The following is a 12,912-nucleotide window of genomic DNA, read 5'->3' as shown; positions in this document are numbered from 1 at the left end:
CGTGCAACAGGGTTATTTGCCCAACCATGTGGGTCGACCCTATTTTAAGTGCCTACTTAAGAGCCTGTTTTACCTAGGTACACGGTATGCAGCCCATGTATATAAAATCTTGTTTGATACAACCAATATTCTTTAGAAAAAGAGGAGTGTAGCAGCTCTCACCTGCCCTTCCTTTAATTGTGAGCGCGGACAGCCCGTGTCAGGTGCGGGCGGCAATGAAGAAAAGAAGTTGAGAAAATCCAGCTCCACTTAGAAAGGAATAGACGTTTATTCAGCTTGCGGTTAAAAACTCATCCGAGGATACAAAATAACAGTCTTGTCTAAGCTTTTCGGGCTACTAGAAACAATTCCAGCCCTTCTTCATGACACAGAAAAACATTGAGAGTGAGACCTCTTATAGGGGAGGGTGCACCTGTGTTCACTAATGTTCCCACAGGCCTGTAACCGCCCCCAGAAAGAGGTACCACACCTTCAAGTTAACTCTTCATATGAAAATCAATTTAAAGAAAAAAACGTAAATATATAACCATATGTATGCATAGAGAAAATATATGTGGCCAATAGCTATACACAAACTATGTCATACAAGGATGTACATATATAATGGATACATGAAATATAAACTGAATATGTAACAGTATTATGCCAGAATATAATGGAATATAATGGAGATCACATTATCAGAGAATTGAGTACCGTAATACTTCCAGAAAAAAGAGGAGTTCACATATCAGATCCCTGGTATGTGAGTTATTGCTGCATGATCAGATCTAGACGTTTATTGAGCCCCTCAGGTTGACGTGTGTTCAGCGAAAAAATCCAGAAGGATTCTCTATTTAATAGTTTCCTTCTATAATCTCCTCCACGCTTAGGTAGAAAAACCTTTTCTATACCTTGTACTACCATGTCTGATGTGTCCCCATCATGGCAGACAGCAAAATGCAGACTAGCTGCAGACACATTGCGACTGCCATGATGGGGCACATCAGAGATGTGTTTGCGTATTCTAGATTTTATAGCATTAATAGTGCAACCCACGTATTGCAGTTTACATTTAGTGCAAGTGATCAAATAGACAGCATGGGTTGTATTGCAGTTGAGATACGCTTTCATAGGAAAAACTCTGTTATTTACTGTTGAGGAAAAGGTCTTGGATTTAATCATGTGTGTGCAGCAAATGCATCTGTGGTGTCCACACTTATAACTCCCCTTGGTCCTAAGCCACACAGGTTGCGACTTTTTCTCCTCTTGATATAGACTAGGACTGACATAGTTTGCAATTGTGGGTGCCCTTCTAGCTGCACATTTAACCCCATCTGCAACTATGTCAGTCCATTGACCATCATAAGACAGGACAGGAAAGTGTTTTTTTATAATATGGCAGATCTGTTGGTACTCTGTACTATATTGGGTCACAAACAAATTATTCCTTGTGTCCTTGTCCTTGATATTGCAGTTTTTATTTCTGTTTTTGTCTTTACTATTGGTGTCTATATCAAGAGGTGGAACCTCCCTTTGCAATGGATCTTGCTGTTTAGAGTACAGGAGGGATCCCCTTTCTATAGTGGAGACCTGAGCTATGGCATCTTTTATGTGTTTTGCACTATAGCCTCTTTTGCCCAGTCTGTCGGAGATATATCCAGCCTCCTCCATAAAGCTGTTTTTATCCGTGCAATTTCTTCTTGCACGGATTATTTCCCCCCTGGGTATATTGGCAGTTACATGTTTTGGATGACATGATGTTGCATATAATGTAGTATTGCCTGCCATAGGTTTCCTATATGTGCAGGTAGATATCTGACTGGTGGCGGGGTCCCCCCTCAGGCGCAAATCCAAAAAAGCCACCTCCAGTGTGTCATGATGGACACTAAAGGAGATGGTCTCCACACACGAATTGATGTAACCACAAAAGGAAGGTATGGCCGCCACATCACCCGTCCAAATCAGGATCAGGTCATCAATGTAACGGCCATACCACCTGATGTGGTGCCAAAAAGGGTGGGTGTCGATGAAGAGAAAACACCTCTCCCACCATGCCATAAAAATGTTTGCAATGGAGGGAGAGAATTTGGCCCCCATCGACACCCCCGATATCTGAAGATAAAATTTATTATTGAACATGAAAAAATTGCGCCTGAGGAGGAAGTCCACCACCATCAGGACATATTCCTGCAGTAATGTTGCCATAGGTTTGTAGAAACCAGGTTAATGATTTAATAGCCAGTTCATGGGGGATATTGGTATACAGGGACACCACGTCTGCTGTGATCCAAACACAATTTGAGGACCATTCCATATTATCAATTGTTTGCAAAACAGACGTGGTGTCCCTGAGATAACCCGGTATTAATGGAATAAGTGGCTGGAGTATAGAATCAACCCATTGTGACATTCTCTCCGAAAAGGAGCCAATGCCCGCTACAATGGGCCTAAGAGGAGGTGGAAAAACATTTTTGTGTGTTTTTGGGAGTGCATGAAACACTGGAATAATTGGGGACATGGTATAAATATACTCTGATTCTTTATTAGTTAGGAAGCCTGATTGGATTCCTAAATCCAGAATAACCCTGAGTTCCTTCTGAAAGGAGGGGAGGGGATTGTCGCTAAGAGTGACATACACTGATGTATCACTAAGCATGGATTCAATCAGGGTTCTATATAGACCACTGTCCAGCACGACAACCCCTCCCCCCTTATCAGATTGTTTGATGACAACATCAGCTCTTGTTTTAAGATCCCGGAGTGCCTCTTTTTCTTTTTTAGAAATGTTACTACAACCTCCAGAGTCAAGATTGATCTGATCATGCAGCAAAACTAGATCACGTTCCACTAAATCCTGGTATCTATCCAGTGCTGGAGATCTGGACTGAATCGGGTAAAAGTCCCGATTCTTTGTATGAAAATTCATGGACCTGTTATACAGATCCAGATCATCCAGAACTGTGTTAGATTCCTGTAACTGACAGACATGCATCATCTCTAGAAAACTCATATGCCTATTATATAAGGTATACGCAGCAGCAGATACAATAGGATCAATATTGGACGCAACAGGGTGATCAGCGTCCCCAGCCTCCGTAGCACAAACATCATTACCACCCACCTGAAAATGCCGACGGAGAGTGAGGGCGCGAGCCAGCCTGTTGACATCCAAGAGCGTCCTGTATAGGTCAAAATGGCAGGTAGGAGAAAATGTTAAGCCTCTTTTTAGTATGCTAATATCATCCGCCGACAATATGGAAGCAGATAGATTGATTACTTCCAATTCATCCTGTCCTTTTTGTATCTTATCGGATATCGGCCGTTTGCAATGTTTTCGGCCTGCTCTCCGTTTTTTGAAGCCACTTTATGTGAAACAGTCTCTTGACTCTGTGCGGTTTGCGACGATGACAGGAGAAGATCCTGTTCGGAATCGGCAGAATCCATATCTGTTGAGCTGAAAGAAACTCTTTGTTGATTATTTCTTTTCTTTTTATTGCGCATATTTTTTAGGATTGAGCGAGGTGTATTCTGTTTGGAGTCTGTCCATGTGTACACCTGATTAGACTGATAGTCAAGCAGATCGCGGTTAAATTTCCTTTGCTTGAATTTAATAAGATCGTCCTCCATTTTTAGAAGATCATCTTTTAGCTTGTTATCCAGGTTAATAAATTCAGGATTGTCGATCTGTGTACATAGGGTTTCTTGTGTATTTTTAATGTTTGCTCTGTATTCCACAAGAACTTTACTCTCATTAGTAATGATCAAGTCCATCAATTTCAGAGAACACTCTGACAAGATGCTCTCCCATTCCTGTAAAAAGGTATCCGAATATATGGTGGTGGGTTTTTTCTTTAGTCTGAGCCCTCTAGGGATCATTCCTTTATCTGTATATTTTTTTAAGGAAGTAAGATCCCACCAGGTTCGGAGCTCTCTAGACATCAGATTTTCAAGTGAAGACATCGACATGATAAGTTGTATGTTTTCCTGGATGTATTTGTTAGGTGCATCATAGATAGCATTCATTCGCTGTAATCTATCTTCATCGTCCTCTAAGGGACGCAGCGACACATGTGCCATAGCAGAAAACACCCTTATGGAAAACCGCTTAATGAAGCTGAGGCAGGGAGTGCAAGCAATCCTGACTGTGAGTTATATAGAAAAAGAGGAGTGTAGCAGCTCTCACCTGCCCTTCCTTTAATTGTGAGCACGGACAGCCCGTGTCAGGTGCGGGCGGCAATGAAGAAAAGAAGTTGAGAAAATCCAGCTCCACTTAAAAAGGAATATGTACATCCTTGTATGACATAGTTTGTGTATAGCTATTGGCCACATATATTTTCTCTATGCATACATATGGTTATATATTTACGTTTTTTTTCTTTAAATTGATTTTCATATGAAGAGTTAACTTGAAGGTGTGGTACCTCTTTCTGGGGGCGGTTACAGGCCTGTGGGAACATTAGTGAACACAGGTGCACCCTCCCCTATAAGAGGTCTCACTCTCAATGTTTTTCTGTGTCATGAAGAAGGGCTGGAATTGTTTCTAGTAGCCCGAAAAGCTTAGACAAGACTGTTATTTTGTATCCTCGGATGAGTTTTTAACCGCAAGCTGAATAAACGTCTATTCCTTTTTAAGTGGAGCTGGATTTTCTCAACTTCTTTTCTTCAACCAATATTCTTTGTTACTTTTAAGATTCTTTTAGGCAGTTAAGCACTATTAATATCAGAATGTAAACCTAATTATTTGTAATTGTTTTTAACCCTTTGAGGCTTTTGGTATGCCAGGCATGTCTCGGATAGTAATACACCTTTAAATGGTCACTTTGCATAAATCAATAGTACAAGTGACCATAAAAAACTCTGTAATATATCTTATCAGAAATGTCTGGTTCTCCTGATATCCGATGGTTTACCTCCTCCTGTTTTCTAAACGCTTTTCTCTTTGAAATTTCACTGGAAACATTTCAGGAAGGACCAGCTCACTGAAGGATCATATTACATCATCTTATACAAATCTATGGAGAGGGGAGCAGGGAGTGAGTAAGAGCCGAGTTAGACAGGAGAGATATACACAGACAGAGAGATTGTATAGACAGTCTGTCAGCACAAGTGCTTTATTCATAGTATTCCTCTATAGTACTTCTCTATAATGTCCTCCCTGATACTGGGGCTGCTTTATGAGTAAGAAAGAATTATGAAACAGACTCCTCTACTTTCTGCGTGCAGTACTGTAGATGGGAGCTAGCCTTCACCCACCCACAAGTCTTCTCATAGATTAGGTGCATCCTTCTGCAGTCTGTGCACCTAAACAGAAATCTGACAGCTTGTGACTGCAGTACTACATTAGAAACTACATTGGGGAATTTAGAAAGTATATTGCATATTTTATTTTATTTTTAAAGAAATGCCCATTTAATAGGTTGCACTCTTGATAGTGAAAATAAGTGTTCAACTCAAAAATATTAATTTGTTGAGTGCTTGTTTTTTTCCCCACGTAGCGATGGTTCCAGTCTTTTTAGGTTTTGCAATAACAGGGTGTTCACTGATGAAAACTAATCCAAATGTGTCAGTCTTTGAGGAGCTGGATTAAAGGACCTTTTGCTGTAGTTTATATATTGTAGGGTCATGTTGTTTGGGAGTGTGACACTGCATGCGTATTTGACAGATTTAAAGAGCATCTGTCAGCATGATCCACACTTTTAAACCAGGCATATTGCCTAGTCGGGTTGATCATGCGGAGTAAAATGATACTATAGGGCAACAGCTGCCAATATATATATTAGGTTTTAGATGTATGCAAATTACTTATTTAGAGCACCAAGGGGGTGGCTGTAGGGCTTGGAGCAGTGCTAACTCTACACCCCTGTACATTCCCTACTCCCTTTTGACAGAAATTAATCTCTCGGTTAAACCTGTGTTCTCTCATCTCCACCGAGTTGGCTCAGTAAAAAGTAATATCTTGGCAGCAGGTATCATTTTATTCAGCATGATTGACCCTACCAGGCAATATGCCTGGTTTAATAGGGTTGATCATACTGGTAGATGTCCTTTAATTGTTTGTGTTATACACACAAGCATTAAATCGCTTTCTTATCTCTGTGTGTGTGATTATTTGTGCACGTTCTATTACGTTTCAGTAAGGGTCCATTCACACGTCCGTAGTGTATAGCGGATCCGCATTAAACCCGGCCGGCACACCCATAGAACTGCCTATTTATGTCCGCCAAAAATATTTTTTTCCAGAGCCGCGGATTGGAAGATCGGGGGTGCGCTCCGGAAATCCGCATGCAATTTGCGTAACGGATGCATTCCCATTCTATAGACGTGTGAATGGACCCTAATACATATTCTATACCTGCTTCTTTTCTTATGCCTTTTAGCACTTGTCCCTTGTTATCATTATACTCTACTTTATGTTCTAGGCCTCCTCGCCCCCGGCGGTATTCTGGTGACAGTGACTCTTCTGCTTCCTCTGTTCAAAGTGCCCCTGCTGGCAGAAAATCTGTTGATGTTTTGAGACCAGGGCTTCGCTCTTCTATAACACGCAGTCAGTCTCAGGACAGAGGCCCTATGTCAAAGCGATCACAGGCATCTCAGCCTGTCATGCCTGAACGTGGCCGAGTCCCAGGCCCTCCTAGTCGACGTGCTCGAAGTCAAGGACCTCCAGCTAACAAGAAAACTGTTTTGCTTATTACACGGGACAAGGGCGGACAACATTCATGGTCAACTCCTGTGACTTCTAAGCCCCCTAACAATCGGACTCAAACAGAACCTCCAAAATCTCATGCACGGAGACAGTTAGGATACGCACCTGCGCCATTAGATGTTCGTCAGGAGCAACAAATTTATTGCAGCCTCGAGAAAGAGTTCTTGGAAAATTCGCGAATTCTGGGGGCACACGAGCACACTGGGGGAACACAGGGGGCTTCCTTGTTACTTAGTCCACCTTTCAATGAGCCAGCTGCTGTAGACTCTGCATACTGTTCATCTAGTTCATCTTCATCCTCGCTCAACTTCTACATTACTGGAGGAGGACGGGAGCAGAATACAGATGGGAATATTGCAACAGTTCCTACATCTACATGGAGGAGACTTCCAGCCCTGTCCAGTTCCTCAGATGATAGTTGCACACCTGCCGTTGAAGATCTCCAGGAGCAGTCTGAGTCTGAGGAGGCCTCTGTAGTCCCTGAGGATGATGCAGAGTCCAGTGAAGTGGTGTTGAGACCTAAGAAAACAGTGAAACGACCAGACAGAGTCCCTTCTATCTATAAACTTAAACTGCGCCCAAAGATCCGGCCACGAGCAGACATACAACCAGACAAATCACCGTCTCGCATACCCACTCCACTTAACTACAGAACTGCAAATTCTCCACCTAAATCTGCACCTACCCGTTGTTCTTGGAGATCTCTACAAGCGGTTTTCTTCTCGGATTCTGGAGTACAAGCAGATAATTCATGTGGTTGAGCAGAGTATGGATCACTATTACCCTGATTTAACTATGAAACTGTGCTTTAGTAATGAGTCAGTACTGGATTCTCTTGAAAGCAAGCATGACATGTCATAAATCCATACCAAGGATGACAGTCTGCACATGAATGGTTATACAATCCTATATTAGCAGTATGTAATATCGCAGCATGTGCATTTTCAGGTGGCTGCTATGATACAGCAATAATGAGCATTTGCACGGCAGGGAAAGGGTGTAAAACCTGTTACTACTGCAACCTTACAGCTTCCTACCCGGTGGGAGAAGTCTATTATATTCTCTCTTTAGTTTTTATATATTTTAAATTTTTATTTTTGTTTTTAGTGCCCTTTAACCCTAAAAAATGTTTCAAAAAGTGAATAGGTTTCTATGTTGGAATTAGCATGTCCAATATTCAGATGTGGTACAGTACTTTGGAGCAGTACTGTGTCATGGGGCTACAATCATTACTATTTTTTTATTAGGGCAGTTAAATTGGCTGTTTTATACCTTTTTCATCCATGTTAGGCCTCATGTACACGACCATAGGCCGTCCTTGCCCTTGAATGGGACCGCAAGATGCAGAGCAGAGGCCCACGGTACGCTTCTGTGGGATTTGGGTCTGTGCCTTTGCGCCACAAAAAAATAGGACCTGCAAACAGCTGGCGCATAGCCGATGCCCGTGCATTGCAGACCGCACACGGCCCTTAGGCTGAAATCATCCGTGCAGGTTTTGATGCAGTTTTATGAGCCAAACACAAGTCTGGATACAAAATATACAAAGAGCAGTTTTTCTTTTTTATGCTTATCCTTCTTTTTAGACCCTCTTCTGGCTTTGGCTCAAAACACTACAATCTGCCACAAAGCTGCATGTGTGGTTCCAGCCTTAAAGGTAAATACCCTTATGGGTTTGAATCTCCTCCCAGAGGAAGACCTGTTTCTAGTCTGATAGTTGACGCTGTGTTCACACTTCATTTTAGCTCTCTGCAGGGGGTATACATTTGAATACCCAAAAGCGGTATTCAAATGTATGCTGCAGCAGGTACTCCGTTCAGTGAAGACGATGGTCTAAAGGAGGCATATTTGGACTTTGTCAGACCTGCTGTCCATTTAGTTTCTGGCTTTTTTTTGCCAGACATAATAAGCAGTCTACCAAGCCATCCTGTCGGAAAGACAAATGGAAAAACAGGTGCAATGGAGTGCAAAGATAAATCCTTTACCATCCGTCTCACTAAAGTGAATGCACATGTCATGGTATATATTTGAATGATGCTTTCGGGTATTCAAATGTAGATCCCAGAGGGCTAAAAAAAAGCAATGCGGACCCAGCCTTACATTAGTCGTACATATAAAGTGGCTTGTTCAATTAATTGGAACAGTCTTATGATATAGCAACTGCGTTTCCCACAGAAATGATCAGCAGATTACCATTTACAGTATATAAAACACCTTTCTATCATCCACTTAGCAAATACGTTTAACCCAAAACATGGATGCCAACGGAAGGGCATCTGTTTGCATCCATTTTACATACTTTGCTGCAATGTAAAATGGATAATCCTCCGTTGTCAGCCTTAGATGTATTCTAGTTTCTGCAAATAAAGCTTATTTATTGATGGAAACTTAAGCAAGTACTCGCTGAACTGTGACCGTACGTGTGATCACCACATGACCAGGACAGGTTTCCCAAGTACATAACATAGGTTCCTATTCAATAAGAGATCTTGAAAATGTTTACATCCAGAGAATAAAAATCTGCCTTGGTCATGTGGTGATCATTCTAGGTTCACAGCTCAATAGGCAGCAATTGCACAAGAAGGAAAGGTGTTTCGGAACATCTAAGGCTACTTTCACACCAGGGTTTCTGGCTCCGCATGTGAGCTCCGTTTCAGGGCTCTCACAAGCGGCCCAAAACGGATCAGTTCAGCCCCAATGCATTCTGAATGGATAAGGATCTGTTCAGAATGCATCAATATGGCTGCGTTTGGTCTCCGTTGCGCTTTTGAGGTGGTCACTGAAATGTGTCCGCCTGACGATGCGGAGCCGAACGGATCCGTCCTGACTTACATTGTAAGTCAATGGGAATTGATCCGTTTTTCACTGACACAATATGGTGCAATTGAAAAAGGATCCGTCCCCCATTGACTTTCAATGTAAATCAAGACTGATCCATTTTGCAAACGGATCCGTTATGAACGGATACGAGCGTTTGCATTATCGGTGCAGATCTGTCTGTGCAGCTACAAGACTGATCCGCACCAAACGCGAGTGTGAAAGTAGCCTAACGCTTCTGCTTTCTGGGGTATCCACTCCTGTCTTTGTCACAGGACGTTCTGGCTGACAAATTTGTTGGTTCATCACGTGTCTGGCAGCACATTTATATGGGACAATTACCGAGAACGCATGTACTCACCAACGCCCACTCCTGATAATTGCCCTGATCATCAGCCAGTAAAAGAGGCCTTAAGAACAGTATAAGAGGCTATTGTAGGTTCAGCGAGTGAAGTTTATTCATATTATAATGAAAAGTGACACCATTTTCTAAAAAGCTTTTGTTTTCAAGATCTCTGACTATAATCATTGAATGGAAAATCTTCTTACAGAGGATGAGAATCATTTGTGGTCACACAGACGTTACAAGTCAACTATCAGGGCACATAGGGTCACACATGGTCTTTCTCTGTACTGGAGATGCCACAGCAGGGGTTCAGCTCCTCCATTTCTTTGAGGTTCTGGGCTGTAAGAGAATTCGCAACATCCTTGATAATTGACCAATTTAAAACATTCAGATAGTTTTAAAGCATGCTACAAATACTGAGATCTGCTGGAAGCTAGTGTGGGCAGTGACCTCTCTGCAGTCATTGGCCTGTCCATCACTGGCTTGGCTCATTCAGGTGGCCGTATGCTGTGGATTAGATGTAGACCTATTCCCTGCAAAACAAATAAAACATGTCCTATACTTGTCAGTGAAAATCAGGACGTGGCCCCATTGAAGTGTATGGGTCCACAAAAATGCGGAATGCAATCCATTTTTTTTTGCGGACATGCTGAACTGTCCACAAAAAAACGGATCCACATTTTTGCGGACAGCATACTTCCATCTGAATGAGCCCTGATAGTGAAGATTTAAGTCTACTAGTTCACCCCGCGTCCAATTGTAGGCAGTGCACTAATCTGCATGGATGTCATTTGTTCTAAATCTAATAAAATGTCATTGCACTCGTAGCTAGCACGAGTTACTGCCCAAATACGACATTTCACGTCATTGTAACTCGCAACTATATGTCACTAGAAGTATATAATCCAGCCAGGCAATACTGACTGCTGAAGAGCAGGGCTAAACACTATTAAATACGTTTTCTCAGGAATCGGGGTCCAAATAGCAGAACGAATGTCTAATGTATTTTGAGAGGAAAATCCTGATGTATATTTTTGTTACTGTGTAAGTATTTGACTATATTTTGGCTTAAACTGACATAATTTGTTTTGACAAATGTTGACAAGTGAACCTTGGCCACCTTGAACATGGTTATGTTGAGTTAGGGCTCATGCATACGACCGTATGCCCTCTGAGACATACAGTCCGTGTGCGGGCCATATGTCCCGGAGCGGCATACATCATGCGCACAGCATCATGGGTTACTATGATACTGTGCGCATCGGGCCACCCTCGGGGCTATTGTCCCATGATCATATGAGTGCAGGACAATAGCCCCGCGGGCAGCCCTATGCGCACAGTATCATAGTAACCTATGATGCTGTGCGCGCGCTGTATGCCGCTCCGGGACATATGGCCCGCTCTCAGAGGGCATACGGTTGTGTGCATGAGCCTTTAAGGAGACAGAGTTTTAATTTGTAGCAGTAATTCTTTCAGATAAGGCCGGGTTCACATCTCCATTTATTTTTCCATTCTTATGATCCATCCGAAGAACAGGAAAATAAAGGAAAAAATGGATCCTGTAAAAAAAGACAAAAAAAAAAAAAACGGATGCTGAGCATTAGATGTGCACATTTGGCATCTGTTGGAGCCATTTCCATCTGATATCTGTCGTTTTAGACAGAAAAAAAAAGTCCTGCATGCATGCTAGGGCTGCACGATATATTGCAAAATTAATCGAATCGCGATAATCGGCAAATGTGATATAACTAGGCTTTGTGTGTAAAGTATTTTACTAGTGTGTGAAACAATCTCTCCTATTGATAACAGGTCCAGCCTCTGTACTCACTGTCACGATGAATGCACTGCAGCGAGCTGGCCGGCGCGTGACTGACGTCACTTAGTAACGCTCCTGCTTCCTGAAGTGGGAGGAGCGTTACTAAGTGACATCAGTCACGCGCCGGCCGGCCAGCTCGCTGCAGTGCATTCATCGTGACAGTGAGTACAGAGGCTGGACCTGTTATCAATAGGAGAGATTGTTTCACACACTAGTAAAATACTTTACACACAAATCCAGTTATGTGCGCAGTTTAGGACACATAGGGCCATGAGGGGGACCAGCATAAGATGCTATATGTGTGTCTTATGCTGGCCCCCCTCATGGCCCTATGTGTCATAGCGCACTTCCCCCATAACGGTGTCCTCCACAGATCCACCCCATAACGGTGTCCTCCACAGATCCACCCCATAACGGTGTCCTCCACAGATCCACCCCATAACGGTGTCCTCCACAGATCCACCCCATAACGGTGTCCTCCACAGATCCACCCCATAACGGTGTCCTCCACAGATCCACCCCATAACGGTGTCCTCCACAGATCCACCCCATAACGGTGTCCTCCACAGATCCACCCCATAACGGTGTCCTCCACAGATCCACCCCATAACGGTGTCCTCCACAGATCCACCCCATAACGGTGTCCTCCACAGATCCACCCCATAACGGTGTCCTCCACAGATCCACCCCATAACGGTGTCCTCCACAGATCCACCCCATAACGGTGTCCTCCACAGATCCACCCCATAACGGTGTCCTCCACAGATCCACCCCATAACGGTGTCCTCCACAGATCCACCCCATAACGGTGTCCTCCACAGATCCACCCCATAACGGTGTCCTCCACAGATCCACCCCATAACGGTGTCCTCCACAGATCCACCCCATAACGGTGTCCTCCACAGATCCACCCCATAACGGTGTCCTCCACAGATCCACCCCATAACGGTGTCCTCCACAGATCCACCCCATAACGGTGTCCTCCACAGATCCACCCCATAACGGTGTCCTCCACAGATCCACCCCATAACGGTGTCCTCCACAGATCCACCCCATAACGGTGTCCTCCACAGATCCACCCCATAACGGTGTCCTCCACAGATCCACCCCATAACGGTGTCCTCCACAGATCCACCCCATAACGGTGTCCTCCACAGATCCACCCCATAACGGTGTCCTCCACAGATCCACCCCATAACGGTGTCCTCCACAGATCCACCCCATAACGGTGTCCTCCACAGATCCACCCCA

The 12,912-nt window shown here is 43.5% G+C and overlaps 1 protein-coding gene across 3 annotated transcripts in view; it reads left to right on the top strand.

Moving 5' to 3' along the window:
* LOC122924320 (GAS2-like protein 1) overlaps window positions 1-11,026 on the top strand; it is a 44,179-nt gene extending 33,153 nt beyond the window's left edge. For 2 of the 3 annotated variants that reach the window (XM_044275287.1, XM_044275286.1), the window contains exon 6: window positions 6,402-8,921. In XM_044275287.1, coding sequence (XP_044131222.1) covers window positions 6,402-7,446 — 1,045 coding nt within the window. In that variant the 3' untranslated portion in view covers window positions 7,447-8,921. Of the gene's footprint in view, window positions 1-6,401; window positions 8,922-10,812 lie in introns of those variants that run through there. The other variant, XM_044275288.1, reaches the window with a different exon arrangement.
* Window positions 11,027-12,912: the final 1,886 nt, after the last annotated feature.

Source organism: Bufo gargarizans, chromosome 1 (assembly GCF_014858855.1).
Source record: "Bufo gargarizans isolate SCDJY-AF-19 chromosome 1, ASM1485885v1, whole genome shotgun sequence".
In the NCBI taxonomy this organism is placed as follows: Eukaryota; Metazoa; Chordata; class Amphibia; order Anura; family Bufonidae; genus Bufo; species Bufo gargarizans.
This window is presented reverse-complemented; position numbering and strand designations above follow the sequence as displayed.